Source organism: Procambarus clarkii, chromosome 5 (assembly GCF_040958095.1).
Source record: "Procambarus clarkii isolate CNS0578487 chromosome 5, FALCON_Pclarkii_2.0, whole genome shotgun sequence".
Taxonomy (NCBI): domain Eukaryota; kingdom Metazoa; phylum Arthropoda; class Malacostraca; order Decapoda; family Cambaridae; genus Procambarus; species Procambarus clarkii.
In genome coordinates, this window is record NC_091154.1 from 3,163,221 (window position 1) to 3,188,033 (window position 24,813).

The window sequence follows — 24,813 nt, forward strand, 5'->3', positions numbered from 1 at the left end:
AATATTTACTGTTTCCTTTGGTTATGTTTTTGGCAGGTCAATGAAAGGCCCAGAATGTGAAATTAATTTATTAAATACTGTGGTAAATTGAAAAGTAGATATTCTTGAAAGCTTGGTAAATTAAAAATTACCAACTTCACTAAGTCAAGTAAGCATTGTTAAGAACATGGAGATAAGATTACAGTATACACAAGAAATTACCTGGCACTGATTGTTACAGATTACAGGTAATGAATAATATTGCAGTGGTTTCTTAAATAATTAAAATTAGGTATGTGGAGGAATGTAAATGTAAACAGTTGAGCCGCTAGTTAAATGACCTGGTAACTTGTATGCTTTTGCATACAAGCTACCTAGAGCATGTATGAAAAATGTTCGAGTGGAGAATCTATTTAACACTAGACAAGAAAATTATTCCAGAATTAAATGTGATTTACATGATATGAAATTATTTGGCCCAAATGGAGAGTGGAGGCAAGTGTGGGACCTCTGTGCCACAGTTGGAGGAGTGCGTGGCATCCCTTTGTCAGCAGCATAGTAGCAGGCACGGGATACCTCCTCCAAGAGAGTGCATGGGATCTCTGCTAGATGAGTGAAGAAGTGCATGGTACCCTTTTGCCAGCAGAATTGCGTATATAAGATACCTCTAGAAGAATGCATGGTATCCCTTCACATGTAGATTGGTGGTGGGTGTGGGGTCCCATTGCTAGGAATGCCATCAGGTGACCAAGTTCCACAGTTTGAAAATGTATAGTCTTTCTGACAGAAAAAATATTTGTTGAAGTTGTATTTCACAAATGCTCTGGTTCTTAGACACAGGTGTCACACATGAGCACTGGCTCCCTGACACAGGTGTCACACATGAGCACTGGCTCCCTGACACAGGTGTCACACATGAGCATTGGCTCCCTGACACAGGTGTCACACATGAACACTGGCTCCCTGACACAGGAGCACTGGCTCCCGACACAGGTGTCACACAATAGCACTGGCTCCCTGACACAGGTGTCACACAAGAGCACTGGCTCCCTGACACAGGTATCACCACAAGAGCATTGGCTCCCTGACACAGGTGTCACACAAGAGCACTGGCTCCCTGACACAGGTATCACACAAGAGCATTGGCTTCCTGACACAGGTATCACACAAGAGCACTGGCTCCCTGACACAGGTGTCACACAAGAGCACTGGCTTCCTGACACAGGTGTCATACAAGAGCATTGGCTCCCTGACACAGGTGTCACACAAGAGCACTGGCTCCCTGACACAGGTATCACACAAGAGCACTGGCTTCCTGACACAGGTATCACACAAGAGCACTGGCTTCCTGACACAGGTGTCATACAAGAGCACTGGCTTCCTGACACAGGTGTCATACAAGAGCATTGGCTTCCTGACACAGGTGTCATACAAGAGCATTGGCTCCCTTACACAGGTGTCATACAAGAGCATTGGCTCCCTTACACAGGTGCCACACATGAGCACTAATATTTGACACAGATGTCCTATGACACCTTAGGATGTCTTAACTGACTAACGATTATTCTTTCTGAGGAATGTCTGGTGCCTTTCCTTTGTTCTTTATTAATGCATCCCACTTATCTCTGTTGTCTCTTCTCTTAGGTCCCCATGTGTCTTTAGCTTTGAATACAGCCTTCAGTTTCTGTTAGTGGGGGGAGAGGAAAAGTATGATTAGTTATATACATTTATCCATCAAAGTTTGAAACAAATAATTATGAGTGAGTGGATGGTGATTAGATGTGCAGGGGTGATTTGTATCTGGGTGAACAAATCCACAAGGGCCATGATGAGGGTTCGAACCTACGTCCGAGAGGATCCCAGACGCTGTCTTAAACGACTGAGCTACACAAGAGCTCAGTTCATTTGATGCATCACCCTATTGTGATTTCTGTGTGTTGTATCTGGGTATTTATGTGGTGTCTTTGCCCACTTCACCACCTTGTGTCCCAGGGATGCCAGGTGGACCCATGGGTCTGGCTTGTTACAGCGACTGTGTGTGTGTGTCATTACCCAAGTGTAGTTACAGGATGAGAGCTATGCTCGTGGTGTCCCGTCTTCCCAGTACTTGTTGTGTAACGCTTTAAAACTACTGATGGTTTTGGCCTCCACCACCTTCTCACTTAATTTGTTTCAACCATCTACCACTCTGCAATAGAAAACTGTCTAATATTTTTTCGGCACCTTTGTTTCCTTAGCTTGAATCTGTGTCTTCTTGTTCGTTAAATTGCTGGTTTTAAGAATTACTATTTGTCAATTTTAGTCGATTCCTGTAAGTATTTTGTAAGTGGTGATCATATCACCTCGTTTTCTTTTATCTTCTAGTTTTGGCATGTTTAACACCTCGAGTCTCAACTTGTAACTCATATTTGTCAGTTCCGAAAGCCATTTGTAGCATGGCGTTACACCGTTTCCAGTTTCCTTGTGTGCTTCTTGAGATTTGGGCACCATACAACAGCTGCATATTCTAATTTTGGTCTCACCAAAGTCACAAACAGTTTCTTTTGTATTTCACCATCCATATAATTAAATCAAGTCTGAAGTTGAAAAGAGATGCATACGCTCCTCTCACAATGTTCTTTGTGTTCCTCTGGCAGCAGCTTGCTATCCAAAACCACCCCTAGGTTTCTTTATTAGAGTTCTGTAATTCCTTTCTACATAATTTGTAAGTTGTGTGTGGTTCATTTACTCCAATTCCACACTCCATAACATGGCATTTATTCACATTGAACTGATGCTTCTAGCACTTTCTTTTTATCTAGATCAATTATGAATTGATGCTTCTAGCACTTTCTTTTTATCTAGATCAATTTAAAAGGCATTACAATCGTCTGCATCTCCTATCTTCCCCAGTATCTTAGCATCATCCGCAAACATGTTCATATAATTCTGTATACCTTCTGATAGATCGTTTGTGTGTGTGTAATTACTTTAGTGTAGTTACAGGATGAGAGCTACACTTATGGGTGTCCTGTCTTCCCAGTATTCTCTGTTGCATAATGCTTTAAAACTACTGTACTTACAGTTTTGGCCTCCACCACCACCTCATCTAACTTGTTCCAACCGTTTACCAATCTGTTTACGAATGGGAATTTTCTTATATTTCTTTGGCAGCTTTGTTTAGTTAGTTTAAATCTATGACCTCTTACTATTTTGTATGTAGTGATTGTATCGACTCTCTTTCTTCTATCTTCTAGTTTTGGCATATTCAATGCCTCTAACCTCTCCTTGTAGCTCTTGTCCTTCGGTTCTGAGAGCCATTTAGTTGCATGTCTTTGCAACTTTTCCGTTTGTTGATGTGCTTTTTGAGATATGGGCATATAAAATTGCTGCATATTCCAGCTTTGGTCTAACAAACATTGTGAACAATTTTATTAATATTTAACCATCCTTGTATTTAAAAGGAATTCTGAAGTTAGAAAATGTAGCATAGGTTCCTTGCACAATGTTCTTTATTTTTATTTATTTATTTTTATTTTTTGAGATATGTACAAGAGTTGTTACATTCTTGTACAGCCACTAGTACGCGTAGCGTTTCGGGCAGGTCCCTGGAATATGATCCCCGCCGCGAAGAATCGGTTTTACAATTAAGTACCCCATTTTACTGTTGAGTTAAACAGAGGCTACAGTTAAGGATTTGCGCCCAGTAAATCCTCCCCGGCCAGGATACGAACCCATGACAAAGCGCTCGCGGAACGCCAGGCGAATATGTGGTCCCCAGGTGATAGTTTTCTACATGTATCTGAAACCACCCCTAGATCTCCTTCTTTAACAGAATTCTTTAAAGAATTCTCACATAATTTATAGATTGTGTGGGGGTCTATGTTCTCCTATTCCACATTCCATAACATGGCATTTATTCACATTAAATTTCATTTGCTAAGTGGTGTTCCATATACTTATTTTGTCCAGGTCTTCTTGAAGGGCATGACAATCATAAAAGTTTCTTATCTTCCCTAGTATCTTGGCATCATCAGTAAACATGTTCATCTAATTCTATAGATCATTTATGTAGACAATGTACATTACTGGTGCAAGAAGTAAACCCTGTGGTACTCCACTCTTGACAATTCTCCTGTCCGATACATTGCCTCTGATTACTGCCCTCATTTTTCAGTTAGAAAATTTGTAATCTATGTTAGAAACCTACCTGTCATTCCTCCAGTGTGTGTGTGTGTGCGCACACATGCATTCATACATACATACATACACACACACAGACACACACACATACATACAAACATACCAGTACATAAAAAAATTGAAGAAAAAGAAGTCATATAATCACCATTTACAAGATAATAACAGGAATTGACCAAATTGACAATGGAATTCCTGAAACTAGCATCTTGAAGAACAAGAGGACACAGATTCAAGCTAAGGAAACAAAGGTGCCAAAAAGATATTAGAAAGTTTCCTTTTACAGAGTAGTAGACAGTTGGTACAAGGTAATCGAAAAGGTGGTGGAGGCCAAAACCGTCCGGTAGTTTCGAGGCGTTATATGACAAAAAGTACTTTGAAGACGGGACACCATGAGCATAGCTCTCATCCTGTAAATACACTTAGGCAATTACATACTGTACATACTAACAATTTCAAACAATTTTTATATTAATGCCAATTTCACTAAAATGTCTACATTCCAATACAATTATCTATTCCAATTCTTGTCAAAAATGTAGTTGGATGCTTTTCTGAAAAATTTTTGCATTTAGTTTGAAAAAGTTAATATTTGGCATTACGAGCATGGTAAATGTACTGTATTAATAATACAGTATAACTGATTTAAGAATAGTAAACATTGGCTTTTACTATAGTATTTATTTTGAATTTTCATTTCATAGTTTTTGCATATACCATATTTATAATTAAAATGTATATGTTAAATTTCTGGCTCACTGATTTCACACTATTTTTTAATAAACTATTTTGGTTAAATTTCTGTGACTAACTTCAAACCCAGAACTTATAGCTACAGTGCCATTGTGACCTTACAATAGTACGTACCTCGCTGAAAGCAGATTTGTCGTTGATGTATAGTGCATGGATGAAGCATAGGGCACCATACCAAGGGCTACTGCAGCCAAGATCCATCCACATGCTGTTGGCAAAACAAGAACTCAGTTTAGGTACAAGTTTTGCAGGAAATAGTGACTATGAACTCAGAATTACTGTAGTATCCCAGAAATCGATAAACTTCTAAACATAATGCCAGAATTTTTGAATATTGAAATGCCTGATGCTTGACAAATAATATTATTGCACTGCACATGTTAAGTGATTGGTTGTTTTCATCAGCAACAGTTAGTATATTGTTCACCCCGTACTCATCCTGCAAGTACTGTAGAACCAATGTGTTTTCTGGAGGGGGCCTCTTGTGGCTTCCTGAAGCTACTATACTGTTATACTGCCAGACAACAAGGTGCCATTAGTCACAGAGTTCTAGTTGGTCTACTGAGGACTACAAACCAGAATCTGGCCCCTCTCAGAGTGGCACAGGGAGCAGTGGCATGTATGAAAAATTTTAGGTAAACTTATTCATGTGTGGCAGACATGAATATTTACTGACCCAGGAAATCAGTGAAAGGAAACAGACCACTCATTGGTTAGAAATGAGACCACAGCCTCAAAACAGCCAGAAAGCTCTGCACTGTCAGGAGTTATTTTTCCTGGAGTGCTCGGGATTCACTCCTTATGGGGGGTCTCATTGTTTATGTTGACTCATGCTTTTAGGTAAACCTGTTGTCTTGGACTATCTGTATTTCCTTGATTATGGGGTGTTTTTGGCTGGTAGGGCACACTGTGGTTTGCGCAACCTTGCTGGCGTGCCGAGGTAGTCTTTCAGATTTATATACTGTACTTGGTTAGGTATATGATTTTTCCATTGTTTACTCATTCTACAGGCTGATGCCTTGAGAATTGCAGTCCTTGTGTTTATTCTTTGGTCCTTTCCAAGGTTTTAAGTTTCATATGTGCTACATTCCACTTTTAGGTTTTATTTGTACTGATCATGCCTCTATTAGGTTCTTACCTAGTCTGTGTGTGAATCATTCCCTTTTGGTCTCTTGCCCTTTCTATTAGTGTTGGGTTTCCAAGGGTGCCTATTCAACTGTATAATTGTTTAATTGTTTTTATTTATTTATATTGTCACAGTTATCTCCTGCATAGTAGTAGATTCTGCCTGTTCCTTACCACCTACATATCTGCATGCTACAACATCAAGACTCAACATCAACAACAACATGTGCCAAACGTATTGTCTAGACACGCCCCCCTCTCCTCCTCCTCTCTACCTTCCACAAGAGATAGCACACCTGCCGTCTAACCAACTCACCAGACGCCAGACAAACTATCATGATGGTTGTTATCTTGCCGGATTCTCTTCTACAACTCCAACATTCGTGCCAATATAACGTCACACCCCGTATATATACACTTGCCAGCATCCAGCACAGCAGATTATCCTTCTAGTGCTCACTGCTTCAGCATCTATCCTCGCCTATGGGTGACGGTAGACGCACATAGCATTTTGTATAAAGTATCACCTTTACCTTTGTTATTAACGTAAAATTCACATATATTTATTTCTTTTGATTGTGTTTAAGCCAAGTGGATAAGGGGTTTTGTTTTCATTAATTGTTACTTATCATTTTGTGTAAAATGAAAGTAATTTTTTTTTTATATTAAATGTTTAAAGTCTTTATTCTCTTGGTTTTTGCCAACAATTGCTACACTGTAGAGGACTCAAGCAGATTTTTCTTCTTTTGTTTATTCTCTTGGTTTTTGCCAACAATTACTACACTGTAGAGGACTCGAGCAGATTTATTTTCTTTTGTTTTCTCTCTTTTTATTAATGTGCATTTGGCACGACACCTGCCTGAATAATTCTCTATTCCAGATCATGTCACAATGTATACAAGAGTTCTTACATTCTTGTACAGCCACTAGCAGGCATAGCACTTTGGGCCAGTCCTTAATCCTAATATTTCCCCAGTTGCTGGCATAGCATTCCCAGTGCCTGGACATACCTGCAGGGAACACACCCTACAGGCCCTAAAAAACTCGTGTGTTCAGTGGTACTATGGATACCTCTGCCAAGCCCGCTCTCGCTTTGTGTAATTTTTAGGATTGACCGTTGTCTGTGCCACCAGGAGACATTCATTCTTTTTACCTCCACCATGCTTCCTGTTGAGTCGATGACACCTTCAACCTCAAGTCGTGTGGGACTTATTCCCCGCACGTTGCTTTCCTTACCCACCCTCCTGATGATGATCAAGGGTATCTGGCAGCAGCTGATTTACATTTGTTTTTCTGTGTGTGTGGTTGTGTGCCTAGTTGGTTGTGCAGGTTATGTGCCCAGTTGGATGCCCCGGATTTGCCCCACTTAGTGTTTATAGACTCGGATTTGGAAGTGTTGGTTAACTTGGTACAAGAATGTAACAACTCTTGTATATATCTCAAAAAAAAAACTCAATCGTGGTTCCATCTGTACCTCCTCTTCCTTTCCTGGTGGGTGTGGCTCGCCCTTCTACCCTCCCTGCTTCGGGACCCTTGAAATCTGAGGGTTTCAAGAGTCAGGGCAGGGTTTAGCTCGGGATGAAGCCTGGGGCAGATCTAGGGTTTACCCCCTTATGACTTGGGCATAGAGTAAATAAGTCTACTGATCCTGCCAAGGCGTCTGGATCTTTCCAGCTGCCCCCCTCTTCTGAGGCCTCTCCCTTGGACTTAGCTTTTCTGTCTCTGGTGCCCTCTTCTGCGGCTCCCGGAGTTTGCTGGGAGTTGGAGTTGGGCCTTTGGGTCCCCTTTCCAAATGCCTTTAGGTTCTTTGGTTTCACCCTTCTGGAGGTTTCTTACCTCTCGATTTTCCCTGGCGACAGCTTGGAAGGCCCTTTTTGCATACCTTGGTGATGGACCCAGTCTTTTTTGACTTCGGTTCTTATTTTCCTTTTTTGGGTGAAGTTTTTTTTTGGGGGGGGGGATGACTCCGGAACCTTGTTCCGGAGTCATCCGGAACAAGGTTCCGGATGACTTGGAACCTTGTTTCCAAGTCTTCAAGAACCTTGAAATCTTGTTTCCAGCCATCCTGGCTGGCAGGCTGTTCTTTGGGGCTTGGTACAGTTTCTGTCGTTCCCACATACTTTAGCAGCAGGAGGTGTCTCCTATGTTGCAGGTGTTTCCAAGGCTGGGGGGGGGGGGGGCTCTTTTGAGCCTCTCGGTGTTTGCCTTTTTGCTCTTGCTCTCTCTTGTGATGTAGGTTACGTGTAGCTGCATGCTCAAATCCCTCAGTTGTCGGCTATGTTGGTTCTAAACAACCTTCATGCTCACTCACACTTGGGTTCTGCTGTGTGCTTCTTGAGCGTCTTTGAGCTGCATTCCAATTAGCTCACAGAGGATGTTGAGGTACTCGGCGAGGTTCCTCTTGCAGGGGGTTTTAGTCTTTGCTGCAGCTGGATCGGTGGGCCCTCCTCAAGCTGTATGCTCCGATCCTTTGGGAGGAGGTGGCCTCATTTTTTTGCCTCTCGCCTCGCGTGTTGGCAGGCCATGCTGGCTCAGTCCTTGGACTCGGTGTGGCCCTTGCTCTCATCTCAGCTTCTTCATTTTCCTCGCACCTATTTCCAGAGGACATTGTTTCCTAGTTCCTGTCATCTGTGGGCACTGCTAGTCAGCCTGTGTGTGTGTGTGTGTGTGTGTGTGTGTGTGTGTGTGTGTGTGTGTGTGTGTGTGTGTGTGTGTGTGGAGGGGGTCGTTTAACCACATGCTGGATCGCATGCGATTCCGACAGCCGGTTCTTCTTCGTCTGATCAACGCCATGTTCGTTGTTTGGAAGGCGAGCTCACAAGGTTTGCACTGGCCCTTTCCTCGGTCGCCCCTTTGATGGGGTATTGAGGACGGGAGGCTTGCTCGGTTTGCCAACAAGGAGGGAGGGGGGGGCAGGTTCTGGTTCGTGGTCCCCGAAAGGCCAGATAGAAGTCTGTGGCTGATGCGACCCATATTAGATGGTATACTATCAGTGATGTATACCTATATATGGTATATTTCAGGGAGCCAGATTTAAGGAGCTAAACCCAGTAACTACTATAATTCATACATGTGAAGACTACCAGTAGGACTGAATATCCATACATCCCTGGAAATTTGGAAGCATGTGTGTAACGCATGAAAGCATAGAGGTAAACAACTCACCATAGGCTATAACTGGATAGTCTTTATTATCAAATGTAGGAAGCTTGAAGTCCACGAGACTGTAGACGAGGATGGCAGACAGGCTGACTGGGATGAAGAATACCCAGCAAAACTTCCAATAGATCCCAAGATTTATATTCATCATGAACTTCAGGTCTCGCATGAAATTTGAGTAACCTAGTATGGTGTTAAAAAATGTGAAAGTAAATTAATGTTCTGTGTCCAGCATAACATCTAATGTAAAAAGTGTAACTGCAAATTAATCACAATATAACCTGAATAGTATTAAGGGTTGAGATATAGGAAAGTCCATTAACTTCCTGTAAAAAATGTAAAGTTACCATATATGTGGTTGACAGCTATGGTTTCCACGATGACCAGGATGTAGATGATAAATCCACCACCGAAGAAATCCACCAAGTCTAGTATCCATTGGCCGCCCTGGAGATAAGAATATTGTATTACACATATTCATATCATGATTTACAAAAATAAAAATGATTTAGTGTTGACATAGAGACGGGTGTCACTTCCGCTCCCCCTCCTTCCCTTTCCTGACACCTGTCTTTACACCTGCCCCATTCGCTCTTTTGGGGCAGGTGCCTCCTGCCCCAAAGCCTCGTGCTACTTTTGAGCCTCCTTCCCCCTACCATTCGGTGGGGGAAGGAAGCTCCCGTAGGCAGCCTCCCCATCCCCCATCTCCCCACCCCATGCCATTCTTATGTCTTTTTATAACTTCAGTCAATTACATGCTTACTTGCACGGTGACCAACCTTAACCCTCACGCCCTTACCCGCCTCATGCGTTCCTCACTCATCTTTTTACCTAGTAGTGTACATTCATCATCCCTGAACAGCTCCTTGAGAAGTGAGGCCGTAGCTTAACCTGTCCTCCATTTCTTAATACCTTTGGAATTTTTTCACATCACTTACGCATGCACAGTACATCTCTACTGTGCCCACTTATGTAAAATCCATGTTCATTTACGGTTCTACTTTATAACTTACATTATTTTACTTTATAGTTCTATTAAAAAAATCCCTATTTTGTCTGCTGCTAATACATATTTGTTTGAGAAAGACGAGTAATTGACAAGAGACATTGTAATAAAACTCTGGATCTGCTATAGTTCCTGTTTGCATTCTTCTGATTTCCTCAAATTTATTTGATAATTTTCTTATGTTTTCTTAAATTGAGAAGGGACAATAATCTTACTGATAATCGTAGTTGTTTTTTGAGATATTCTTTCTTGGAGAGGGCAAACCCGTTTCCAGTCTTTCAAGTTTTAAGCCTGGTCCACATAAGTGCTCCCAGGGCAGCTCTGATAGCATTGTTTTGTGCTACTTAAAGCTTTTCCCACTGTTGTTGTGATTGGCTTGTGTTTGTTACAAGTTGTTGTTTTAGATTCAGCTACTCTGAACAAAACGGTCCAAGTAGCGCTGTAGTGAGCCGGTAGTGGACTTACCTGGCACAGGAGCGGGGCTGTAATTGGGGGGGGGGGTACAAGATTGATAAAGATTTAGCCACCAAAAATGTGGCACGAGCATGGATAGCCCGTAAGTGGAGGTTCTTTTGGAGCCATTACCAGTACCAATAGCTGATAGTGGAGATCTGTGGATGGCTGGGGTCTTCATGGTGGCACGCAGTTTAGGGCCCGCAGGACGCTTGGTCGCCAGGTTGCAGTTTAATTGATGATTGATGAAGATTCAATAGCCCGTAAGTGGTGGCCCTTTTGAGCCATTACCAGTATCAAGAGCTGATACTTGAGATCTATGAAGGTGCGACTGCACCATGCGCCCCTCTATGCAGGATTATGTGATCTTTCATGCTGGGATAGACGAGGCAAGTGATAATACTGTAGTAACCCCTTACAATACGATGACCAGAGAAAATGGCGGAGGAGATGACTGGAGATAGGAGATAACCGTTCCGGTGCACCTTACGAGAATGTTAGCACGTGGACTGACGCCCTTTTGCTCCCGCCTAAGGTTTGTACAGATACAGAATACTGTATTATAATCAGTGGCTTGCATTTGCTTACCTCTTGTTTGGTGGATATGTGAACCACTAAAACTTCACTTATTTCAGAAGCATTTTTGCTGTAGACTAGTGTAATTAATTGGCGAGATTCCCTATGCCAACTACTGATCTTCCCAGGATGCGATTCCCACACCAGCTGCTTAACTTTCAGGTATACCTATTTACTGCAAGGTGAGCAGAGGCAACAGGTGAAAGGAAACGTTTTGCAAACGTTCTGTCTCACTGGGAATAAAAAAAAATACGGAACATTTTGATTATGACCTGAGTTCACTAACCCACTTTACCTCAGGACTCAGCACTTGACCTATATTCAAGTCCATCATATAAAATTAGATCCCTAGTTCTATATTAGGGATATTGGTTTGTACCGTAGGCTTGTTAATCAAATTAAAAATGTTTACAACTGATTAAAATATAATTAACTGGTATATAGGATTAAAAACTAGACAATATAGACTTACAGGTGTGACATAAACAAGTCCGATGAGGAAACCACTGATGCAGATGATGACTGTGACATAGAATTTAGGAATAGCCGGGAACTGTTCACAGATGATGGTGATGATGTTGCCAGTGAGACCAGCTGCTGACCCCACACCCAACGTGAACAGCATCAGGAAGAACAGCACCGCAAACAGCTGTGCAATAATTAACTGATATTCAACGAGTTATACATAATATATTTATATAATATTAATTGCATTGAAATAGTTTCAGCGCAGAATGGCAGAAAAGGTCCCCCAGAACTGTCAACTCTCGTTGTAAGTTGGGCAGGACAGTCAGGCTGATCACATCAAGACCTTTCAAATACTGAACAAATTACTCTTATATTGTTGCCACCAATTCAATTTAATTTCTTTCTTTATTATGCACCCCATATTAATCCCGTGGGCGGTGGTGTAAAGGGTTACAGAGGCACATAATCGGTTCAGGAACTGAACCCTCTAGTTCGTTTAGCTAAGCAAATAACAATTTTTGACGCTAGGTACACAATTGTTAATGTTATATATACATGTACACATGTACCACCAGCAATGGTTAGTTTATTGGGCATTCCATACTAGCCTGTGAGGGGTAGCACAAAGGAGGCAGACTCTGTACACAGTTTAAAATGTTGGTACGAAAGAGCCCAGTAAGTTCAGGAACCTGTACACCAGTTGATTGACAGTTGATAGGCGGGACCAAAGAGCCGAAGCTCAGCACAAGTATGAGATTACAAACGGATTATAGAGGGGGCATCAAATGTTTTAATAACATCTCAATGGGTGTAATTATTGTTTGATTATTTCTGACATTAGCTTTTATAACTTACAGTACCCGCTGGTCCTTGTTGTCCTTGTGCGAGCTCTGTCTTGTCTGGTGTCTCTGTTCTTGCCGCCTGTTCTGGCGGTGTGTGTGTGGTGACTCTTGCTGGGGATTAGTACTCGACTAACAGTGCTTGTGGGGAGCCGAGGCCGAGGCCCTAAATGCCAAAACAACACTCCAGTTCAAAATCCATCATCTTTACCATTGTGATCATTGCTGTTTTCTTATATGTGCTGCCAATCTGTTGTATGGTGTTTATAAATCTTGTTTATCTGTATCTTTTGCTACCCAGTCTCCCAATCTGAACATCTTTACCATTGTGATCATTGCTGTCTTATATGTGCTGTCAATCTGCTGTATGGTGTCTATTAACCTTGTTTAAATTACTAATCAAGCTGTCAATGTAATCAATCAGAGCTTTAATATAACAATGTGCTTTAATATACTTACTTATCTCTCTCATCTCATTTTTCTCTTGTAATGTATCTTTATCATTTATCAATTCTGATTGAAATTACCTACTTAAAATTATCTGCTAGATTAAAGACCTGCCCGAAACGCTGTGCGTACTAGTGGCTTTACAAGAGTGTAAATACTGTACTATCCAATGTATTCTCACAAACCCAATGTACCTTCTTGTATATATATAAATAAATAAATACAGCTGGAAAACGTCCTCAGGAATAATGAGACAAAACATTTGACAAACCGCCGGCTTCCAATTCCTATCGAGGCCACTAGTATCGAATAATATTACCTGCGGAGCCCAGGTGAATTTGGCCAGGGCATCCGGGTAGGAGATAAAGGCGAGGCCAGAGCCGCCCCGCACCACGTTCTTGACGTCTGTGTCGAGCTGGTACGCCAGGTTGCCCAGGATGGAGAAGATGGTAAAGCCCGCCAACAGGGACGTCAAGGTGTCGACCAGGCTAATAATCCACGCATCCCTGTCAACACGCAGGACACTCCTTCACGTATCTTCAAACTTGAGCCTTTAAATATTACGCTATGCGCTCTTCATATAGACAAAACTACAACTATTTTCAAGATTAATAATGAAAGCTCTTGACATGATTATCAGCTCTTGGCTGATAATTGTCGAGAGTTCAACTTCAGGTTAATAAAAATGATGATAATAGCAATAACAACAAAAATAATAATATATACTAATACTAATGGACCAAAGAACACTACGTAGCTCAGTTGGCTACTAATGATCAACAGTAGCCGGCCTACAGATGAGTAAGGTGCCTTTGTTACTGGGAAGGTCACAGTACCTTTCATCTGTACACTACAAAGGCATAAGTCACCGAATAAAGTTTTTGAATTTGAAGTTTACTTTAAATCGGCCTAGTCGAGGACCAAGAGGACCTTACTTAGGGGGCCTGGTCGAGGACCGGGCCGTGGGGACGCTAAGCCCCGTAATCATCTCAAGATAGGTTTAAAGGCTAAATATTCCTGGCTTCCGAGAATCTACAAACGTTCCCAATTGGCTTAATAAGAATTATATATTGCCCAACGTGGGAACACTAATATATTACACTTTAGTACAATAATTACAGACCATTACCTGTACACATTGTGGTTAAATTTATTGAAAGAAGCAAAGTTGATGATGGCGCCGAAGCCGACGGAGAGGCTGAAGAATGACTGTGTGACGGCGGCGTACCATACCTGCAGGGTTTCCCCACAGTGTTATCAGTTATGATGCACTTATCACACCTGCAGGGGGTTACCCCACAATGTTATCAGTTATGACGCAGTTATCACACCTGTCAGAACGAACCCGAGTGTACTACTCACGTTGGGGTCAAGAAGTTTCTCCCACTGAGGCACGATGAAGTAGAGGATACCGTTGACGGCCCCAGGCAACGAGGCCCCCCGACCCAGCAAGGTGAACAACACCACGTAGGGAAACAAGGCTGTGAAGTATGCCACCTGCAACACAGATCAGAATGAAGCAATGATGCAACACACACAATTCAACACCACAACATTATGCATTGAGGTGTATAACAAATACAGCAAAACAGTAGTGAAGACGTTAGTGAAACATTAACGTCACAATATAGACTGTTGCTGCAGTTGAGGACAATGTCAATAAATCTAAGTGTTTTAAGAGTATTTGGATGCATTTGGACATTGTTAAACAGAAGCCATCTGGATGACTTCTGTTTAACAGAAGTCATTGGGATGGCTTGGTGACTGACCTTGCCTGATGACTGCAGGACGCCCTTGGCCAGATACTGACCTTGCCTGATGACTGGAGGGCGCCCTTGGCCAGATACTGACCTTGCCTGATGACTGGAGGGCGCTCTTGGTCAGATACTGACCTTGCCTGATGACTGGAGGACGCCCTTGGCCAGATACTGACCTTGCCTGATGACTGGAGGGCGCCCTTGGCCAGATACTGACCTTGCCTGATGACTGGAGGGCGCCCTTGGTCAGATACTGACCTTGCCTGATGACTGGAGGGCGCCCTTGGTCAGATACTGACCTTGCCTGATGACTGGACGCCCTTGGCCAGCGTGAAGAAGAGCACCACCCAGGAGAAGAGCAGACACAGAGTCAACCGCCAATCAGGGACACCCAGACCATTATCGATGTTATCTGCTACGTGCAGCACATAGTTACTGTGGGAGAGTGAGAGGAAGTGAAGGGTGGTGAGAGGAAGTGAGGGGATGGTGAGAGGAAGTGAAGGGGTGGTGAGAGGAAGTGAAGGGGTGGTGAGAGAGGTGAGTGAATAGAGAGGCTGAGTCAGGTGTGTACTGAAACAGGTGTGTACGTAATTACCCAAGTATAGTTACAGAGGAGAGCTACGCTCGTGGTGTCCCGTCTTCCTAGCACCCACAAAGCTTTGAAACAACCACTGAAGCAGGTGTGTACGTGTGTGTGTGCTGAAGCAGGTGTGTACGTGTGTGTGTGCTGAAGCAGGTGTGTACGTATGTGTGTGCTGAAGCAGGTGTGTACGTGTGTGTGTGTGTGCTGAAGCAGGTGTGACAATGCATAGCCTTACCCCTGTGTTGTTGTACATTAACTCGTGAATCCCTGATTAGAAGTCCTCCACCACTTTTCCTTTATAAGTGCACTCTATTTACTAACTGCCATCATAATAAATAAAGAATATATGAATAAATATGACTTAAGGTATAATAATAATAATAATAATAATAATAATAATAATAATAATAATAATAATAATAATAATTCATTTTGTCGGGGGGCAAGAAGTTTTAGTTTAGTTCATTTATTATGCACCCCATACCCATCTTGTGGGCGGTAGTGGAAAGGGTTACAGAGGCACATAATGGGCTCAGGGACTGAACCCCACAATTCATTTAGCTAAGCAAGTTACAATCTTGATGAGCTAGTTACAAAATTCAATATAAGTCGTCACATCAACAGGTCAGAGTGTATTCATACACTTTAAGCTTATATCGAGGTCCCCAGGCCCCTGAAGGTGGAGTTAGTGACCCCGCCCAGGATGTGACCCCACAACAAGCTGTGTAATAATCTAAGATAAGGTCTGATACAGACCTTTGTGCCCTCTGTAATGCTTTTTGCGCTACCGCTCACAGGATGAGTATGGGGTGCACAATAAACTAGCCGCCTCCGGCGGAAACAATCAATCAATCAAAACAAGCTGACTAACTCGTGAGTAATTATGTATATACAAGAAGGTACATTGGGGTTATGAGAGTACATAGCATCATGTGTTTACATTCTTGTACGCGCAGCGTTTCGGACAGGTCCTTAATTTAACAGATGATATTAAGTAGGTAAATGAACAAATCCACAAGGGCCGTGACTAGGATTCGAACCTGCGTCCGGGAGCATCCCAGACACTGCCTTAATCGACTGAGCTACGACAGGGTTAAAAGAGTTGAAACCGAAGTTCTACTGAACTTACTGGATCCCGTAACCTCTCTGAGACACAAACCAGGATTTTACACAACTCCCCCCTGCACCTGAGCTATGTCAATAGGCCGTTCTCCCTCTTCGCCCTTACATCATTAAGGGCGAAGAGGGAGCTCCCGGACGCAGGTTCGAATCCTCGTCACGGCCTTTGTGGATTTTGTTCATTTGATGCATCACGTTAGTGTGATCTCTGTGTGTAATTAAGTAGGTAATTTCTAGCAAAATTTATAAAATGTTAACAGGTATAATGTAAGAAATTTGAGAGAGAATTAGTAGATATATTAAATTACATTAAAGCACACTGAAAGCTTGGATTGAAAGCATTGATCTACTAACTACTAGGTAAACAGGTGCATTAGGTGAAAGGAAATGTGCCCAACCATTTCTGTCCGGCCCAGGATGATTAGGCCCAAACTTTCAAGTACTGTATACTGTACTTGAAAAGTAAGTTTGGCAACTAGGTTGAAATGTCGGTAAGACCATGTATATGTAATATATCAAAGACTATAACATTATTTTACAAGTTTACATATTCATAAAGTGTCTAAAAGTTCAGTAATCATAAAAGCAGATATTAATTCAATTTCTTTCTTTATTATGCACCCCATACCCAGCCGGTGGGCGGCGGTGTAAAGGATTACAGAGGCACATAATCGGTTCAGGACCTGAACTCTCTAGTTCGTTTAGCTAAGCAAATAACAATATTAACTCACTAGAAGTACTGTTCCGACGAGGATTGAGAGAGGTTATTGTAGGAGGCGTTGCTGGCGGCGTCGACGCAGTTCTCGTCGGCCCAGTGGTCGTAGTCGCAGACGGACCAGGGGAGCACCTTGTTGAAGGACATGACGAAGTAGAACACGGTGAGGCCCATGATGGAGCAGTAGTAGGTCACCACAGACCAGGTGGCGATCATCTGGCCGAACCCCACACCTGTCATACCACTTGTTTATATTGCTGTTATAGATTCACCTACTGGGAACAAATAGTTCCAAGTAGCAGGGGCTATGGTGTGCCCGTAGTGGACTTACCCGGCACAGGAGCGGGGCAAGTAGCAGGGGCTATGGTGAGCCCGTAGTGGACTTACCTGGCACAGGAGCGGGGCAAGTAGCACGGGCTATGGTGAGCCCGTAGTGGACCTACCTGGCACAGGAGCGGGGCTGTGTCTATATTGTCACACCTTCACTCTATACCTCTTTACAAGGGACCTGGTCCTCTATATATGTGTGTGCTCCTAACCGTACAGGTCCCATACCCGAGAAGCAGTATGGGTCCCCTGGGTATGTTTATTTATTTATTTATTTATTTATATACAAGAAGGTATATTGGGTTAGAGAGAATACATAGCATAGTATTTACAATCTTGTAAAGCCACTAGTACGCGCAGCGTTTCGGGCAGGTCCTTAATCTAACAGATAATTTAAAGTAGGTAAATTCTAGCAGAATTGGTAGCTAGCAGAATGCTCACTAGAATTCTAGCAGAATGTGGGTCCTCTATAGTGTTCCTCGGTCAGTGGCTGTATATACCCACCACCCGCAACCATTAGTACAATGTATTTTCTAATATGATTTGTAAATTCTTAATTTTTGATCTGTATGTTAAAATATTATTATAATAACGCCTGATTAATGATAGTAAGATTTTTTTTACAGTAAGATCATTATTAATACATTATTTAATGTATTACAATATCAAATCAAATCGAATCGAATGTTTATTCAGGTAAAAGTACATACATAGAGGATTAGTTGCAAAACATAATGTTTGATTTATAGCTAGAGCCAGTACATACAATACCTAAAGCCACTATTACGCACAGTGTTCCGGGCAAGATATAGATGCCTATGCACGCCTGCATGTATAGATGCAGGCGTGATAAAGTCATATTAGAGCACCTTCCTCACACGACTATTTAACTCATTTCGATAAACTTGACACAAAAACAAAGCCCATGTTTCTCACCTTTCGCAGCCGGCACCTGCTACCTCTGGGGCCATGTTTCTCACCTTTCACCACAAGCACCACTCTCTGGGGCCATGTTTCTCACCTCTCACCAGAAGCACCACCTTCTGGGACCATGTTTCTCACCTTTCACCACAATCACCACCTTCTGGGGACATGTTTCTCACCTTTCACCACAAGCACCACCTTCTGGGGCCATGTTTCTCACCTCTCACCACAAGCACCATCCTCTGGGGCCATGTTTCTCACCTTTCACCACAAGCACCACCTTCTGGGGACATGTTTCTCACCTCTCACCACAAGCACCACCTTCTGGGGCCATGTTTCTCACCTCTCACCACAAGTACCACCTTCTGTAGATATGTTTCTCACCTCTCACCACAAGCACCACCTTCTGGGGCCATGTTTCTCACCTTTCACCACAAACACCACCTTCTGGGGCCATGTTTCTCACCTCTCACCACAAACTCCACCTTCTGGGGCCATGTTTCTCACCTTTCACCGCCGGGACCATCTTCCACACCTTGACACTGCCGTACGATGAGAACTGCCCCATCGCCAGCTCCATGAAGTACAGCGGCTGTGGGCCCAGAGTTATATAAGAGTGTTGACCTTCACAACAACACTTACAAGAACATGACAATGTTGACAACGGTTAATATAATATATAAAAACAGGAAGGTTATTACAAACGAGAATTAAAATTACACTTAGACACCTGTACACTCAGACACCTGCATGCCCTAATACTCATACACCCAGACACCTGTATACCAACTACACGCAACTGACCCTGCCAATAAAAGTGAGGATAACGAGGTAGGGGATGAGGAAGGCGCCGCCACCGTTCTCGTAGGCCGTCATAGGGAAGCGCCACACATTGCCGAGCCCCACAGACATGGCGATGCACGACAGGAGGAACTCTATTGGGTGAGCCCACTGTTCCCGCTCTTCCTCCTCCTCTGGCAGGTTCTGTGGATACGCATTCAGGAATGAGAGGGGGAGACGTGGTCTAGTATGAGGGAGAAGACCCGTTCATATATTGATATATTGACTCGTTTATATATTATTTGCTTAGGAAATTAAGCAAATATGCGGGGAAAAAGGAAAACGGAGCAAAGACATTTGAGGGGAAAATATGATAGTCAGAACACACAATTAAAATAATAATAAACATTGATGACGTGTGGCCCGAAGACTGACCTGAAGGACAGCGTCCTGGGGGACTCCTGAGGCGCCGACGGAGGCGAGGTAGCCGTCTGTGAAGGCCAGGTTGTCCACGCCCGAGCCGCCCTGTATACACATCCGTTATATATGCTTAATTACTTGTCCTATGTGCACACACACACACACACCTGTGCACTCACATATATTAAGTATATACATACAGAGAAACACATCTTATTATGTATATATTGTATCACAGGAAGACAATTCCGTGGACATTTTCAAGAGGAAACTAGATTTATTCCTCCAAGGAGTGCCGGACCAACCGGGCTGTGGTGGGTATGTGGGCCTGCGGGCCGCTCCAAGCAACAGCCTGGTGGACCAAACTCTCACAAGTCAAGCCTGGCCTCGGGCCGGGCTTGGGGAGTAGAAGAACTCCCAGAACCCCATCAACCAGGTATCAACCAGGTAATATTCATGCAGGGAATGAGCAGTCCCTTGAATGGGGTTTGTTTAGTTTAAGTTATTGTGTTGTCAGTGGTCACCACGAGCAATCGGACGCCATATAGCCATGCTTTGGGCGGTTATCTTGACGTTATCTTGAGATGATTTCGGGGCTTTTAGTGTCCCCGCGGCCCGGTCCTCGACCAGGCCTCCACCCCCAGGAAGCAGCCCGTGACCTATTTTACTGCTTAACAGGGGCATAGGGTGAAAGAAACTGCCCATTGTTTCTCGCCGGCGCCCGGGATTGAACCCGGGACCACAGGATCACAAGTCCAGTGTGCTGTCCGCTCGGCCGACCGACTCCCGGCGGTAGTGTAAGAGGTTACACAGGCACATGTGTAACCTGCACAGGCACATGTGTAACCTACACAGGCACATATGTAACCTGCACAGGCACATGTGTACCCTACACAGGCACATGTGTAACCTACACAGGCACATGTGTAACCTGCACAGGCACATGTGTAACCTACACAGGCACATGTGTAACCTACACAGGCACATGTGTAACCTGCACAGGCACATGTGTAACCTACACAGGCGCATGTGTGTAACCTCTTTCACACAGTGTAGGAGGTTACACAGGTAATTCGGCTCAGGGACCCGAATATTCATGTAAATAAGCAAGTTAAGGTCTTGAGAAGATAGTTACGTAGCTTTACGTATATATCAAGTCTTTTATAGTATGCTAGATGGCGTAACCGGCGGTGCCCGGGTCTAACTCTTTCTCTCTGTCTCCCCCACTCCCCCATCCTCTGTCTCTTAGCTATTCCCCACTCTCACCTAATCTCCCACCACCTTTCTCACGATTTTCCCCTCTCAATCTTTCTTTCCCGCTCTTCTCCCCTCTCTCTTTCCCCTCTCCCATTTTCTCTGCTTCCCTCCCTCCTCTCTCGTCTCTCCTTCAGAAAATTGAAAATTACTAAGCACTAAAATTTTATTAAAACTTTACGGGAAAAACTTGGATAAACTGACAGACATACTTTTGTATATATATAGATATATAAGAACAAAAACTGGATCACAGCAATCTCTAAACTAAGCAATTTACAGCCAGTATGAGTTATAGTTAGTTAATTAGTATATAATGGACCCCCCCCCCCCATTCCCTCGTTAGTGTGTGAAGGGGGAAGGAAACTATCAGGGGGGAAAGCGCCATTTTGGCGATTTGGGATGGGACGGGGGAAAGGAATGGTGCCCAACCACTTGGACGGTCGGGGATGGAACGCTGATCTGCATGAAGCGAGACCGTCGCTCTACCGTCCAATCCAAGTGGTTGGACTTGATGTCACAAATGAAAACGGAAAATATGCCGCCACTTGTAAGTAAAAAGAGGAAATAGAGGAAAAATAAGTAATACGAAGATCAAACTGTGAATTAATATGACTAAAATTTATTATATTAAAATTTACGTAGACTTGTGAACTGCAAAAATATAAATGAGGAGAAAGAGAACGAGGATAAAAAGGAATTGAGGGAAGGATAAAATATAACGATAAAGAACACTGCATATAAACTAAGGAGGAAGAAATCAGCAGTAAACGAGAATGTTAATGGTTGACGGAACACTGACATTGTCCATGGCGGCTTCTTTCCTGGGATCACTGGCGGGGTAGTCCCCAACGAAGCCTCCATTGTCCAGCCCCGAGGAAGCCTGGGGGATAGGAGACAAGGGCAAGAGGTTAGTTATTCATTCAGGACTACACACTCGTGAGGCTGGGTTACTTACTCAGGACTACACACTCGTGAGGCTGGGTTACTTACTCAAGACTACACACTCGTGAGGCTGGGTTACTTACTCAAGACTACACACTCGTGAGGCTGGGTTACTTACTCAAGACTACACACTCGTGAGGCTGGGTTACTCACTCAGGACTACACACTCGTGAGGCTGGGTTACTTACTCAGGACTACACACTCGTGAGGCTGGGTTACTCACTCAGGACTACACACTCGTGAGGCTGGGTTACTTACTCAAGACTACACACTCGTGAGGCTGGTTACTCACCCAAAGCACGCATATTTATTTATTTTTTATTTATATATATACAAGAAGGTACATTGGGTTTATGAGAGTACATAGCATTGATATTTTTACAATCTTGTAGAGCCACTAGTACGCACAGCGTTTCGGGCAGGTCCTTAATCTAACAGATCATATTTTAAGTAGGTAATTTCTAGTAAAATTTAATTTTTTTTTAACAGGTACACTGTAAGAAAATTTGACAAAGATTAGTAGGTTCATTATAGTAAATTTTGAGGATTATCAACATGTACATTGTAGCCTAATTTGAGGATTATTTCAACGTATAATGCAGTAAAATATATGTGCACTATAACAACCATGATATAAGATGATAGCATTGATTACAATGGTGAAGTTGTATGGCTTAAGTACATATATATATACTGGGGGATTGGGTAGCACTAGATACAGTGACAGAGTACAATAGAGTACATTTAGTGGCAATAGAGTATATTGACATTTTAAATAACTGATAAGTATTAGACTTACTAACATTGTAACATTTAATTACAGAAAGTCTCACACCAGGCGACAAAAATCATTCCAGAACTAAGTCAACTCTCATACCAGGAATGGTTGATAGTCACAGGGCTGGCAACACTGCAAGCTAGGCATGACAGCGCTGATCTCATCGAATTTTTTTTAGAATACTGAACAAATTGTAGGATACTGATCTAGACAACTTCTTGAAAAGGTCAGTTGTGACAAAGAGATAAAGAACATCGGTTTCAGGCTCAATAAGCAACAGGGTAGGAATGAAAAAAAGCAGATGCTTTTCACCCATGGAACAGTCTACCAGTCGAAGCCCGTAAATGGCAAAAAAACAAAACACTGCTGCAGTTCAAAATCAAACTCCATAAAATCATCAGGATACATGGGGGGGGGGGGGGAGACATTTGACATTGCCGTTCTAATTTTAATAGGACGAGTTGTTCAAGAACACCTGATTCCACGACAATATGCGGCCTAGCGGGCGCCATGTTTACACTGATGCCACTAAATGTCAACAGGTGGCGCCACACCAGCCTGTAAGTTCACACACACGAGGGATGACACAGATACGTGGGGGTCTGACGGCCGAGTGGACAGCGCTCGATATTCGTAGTGCTAGGGTTCGGGGATTGATACCCGGCGGAAACAAATGGACAGAGTTTCTTTCACCCTGATGCACCTGTTTGCCTAGCAGTAAATTGGTACCTGGGAGTTATATATAGATAGCTGCTACGGGTTGCTTCCTGTGTGTGTGTGTTGTGTGTACTCACCTAGTTGTGCTTGCGGGGGTTGAGCTCTGACTCTTTGGACCTGCCTCTCAACTGAAAACTGTGTGTGTGCGTGGAAAGAAAAAAACTGTTGCTTGACAGTTGAGAGGCGGGCTCAAAGAGCTAGAGCTCAACCCCCGCAAGCACAACTAGGTGTTTACAGACTACTTGTGTAAGACTAAACAATTGGGTCAGCCCCTCACATAGAGAGCTAGCTGCTCTCAGCGCTACAACTGGCCAGTACTAATACACTCAGCACTACAATTGGCTAGTACTAATACACTCAGCACTACAACTGGCCAGTACTAATACACTCAGCACTACAACTGGCCAGTACTAATACACTCAGCACTACAATTGGCCAGTACTAATACACTCAGCACTACAATTGGCCAGTACTAATACACTCAGCACTACAACTGGCCAGTACTAATACACTCAGCACTACAACTGGCCAGTACTAATACACTCAGCACTACAACTGGCCAGTACTAATACACTCCTGAATGCAAGTCGTTTTCTGTGATTCACAGTCAGCTCTTCAAGCTTTTGAAAACCCAACATACAAAATAGATACTAAGAATGTTGTAACATCCATTATAAGCAACATAATACACAGAGCAAGACTTTCTGAATGTAATTTGTATGGATACCACCTTTTAAATCCCTAAACATACTTAATATACACTCACTACACACATTTTATGTGGTATTTACACTTACAAAACTTCATTCCTATATCCTAATCCTGATTCTGAAACTCTTCCTTAGCAGGTGTAATAAAAGCCTTGAGCATCACACCAGTAATAAATATATTTTTGAAATTCCTAGAGTTAAACTTGTGCAAACACTGTATGTAAATTAAAGGATTCAGAATATGGAACTCATTCCCTAATACAAAAATTGTCCAATTTATTTTTTTTATTCAGAAATGTAATTAAAAAGTACCTAAGTCCATCTTCATAGTTTGCCACCTTGTGCTACTAACTCACACCGTATCTAATATTTCACACTGGAGAGGTTGATACCTGGTTGATGGGGTTCTGGGAGTTCTACTCCCCAAGCCCGGCCCGAGGCTAGGCTTGACTTGTGAGAGTTTGGTCCACCAGGCGGCCCGCTTGGAGCGGCCCGCATACCCCATAGTCAGTGTTACTTGGAACATTTTGTTCCAGGTATCGAATCTTTAACAACAACAACAACAACCACATACTTGTGGTGCTTCATACATACAAGTGCTTCACACTCGCCCAATTTAGTACTTAAGACATGCAATTTCATCACTATAATCTATTCTACCAATTTATAAAATGTGGTTAATGTTGAATTCAAACTCTTCCACGAATAAGAATTGTTAAAGCATATTTACCTTCTTATCTCCATTGTTGAATTTGAGAGCTCTGACAGCGTCGTCACGGGTACTCTGTGACGGGAGAGAA

At 42.9% G+C, this 24,813-nt stretch overlaps 1 protein-coding gene across 1 annotated transcript; it reads right to left on the reverse strand.

The window, feature by feature from the left end:
- Positions 1–53: 53 nt before the first annotated feature.
- Positions 54–24,795, reverse strand: LOC138372728 (sodium-dependent nutrient amino acid transporter 1-like). Its single transcript, XM_069338310.1, is given in 16 exon segments — positions 54–1,663; positions 5,026–5,072; positions 5,075–5,119; positions 9,202–9,378; positions 9,543–9,642; positions 11,703–11,879; positions 13,304–13,490; positions 14,114–14,217; positions 14,347–14,481; positions 15,041–15,176; positions 17,175–17,391; positions 18,917–19,001; positions 19,214–19,393; positions 19,625–19,714; positions 21,666–21,746; positions 24,744–24,795. Coding segments are annotated over 15 exon segments (1,812 nt in total). The 5' UTR covers positions 21,675–21,746; positions 24,744–24,795; the 3' UTR covers positions 54–1,540.
- Positions 24,796–24,813: the final 18 nt, after the last annotated feature.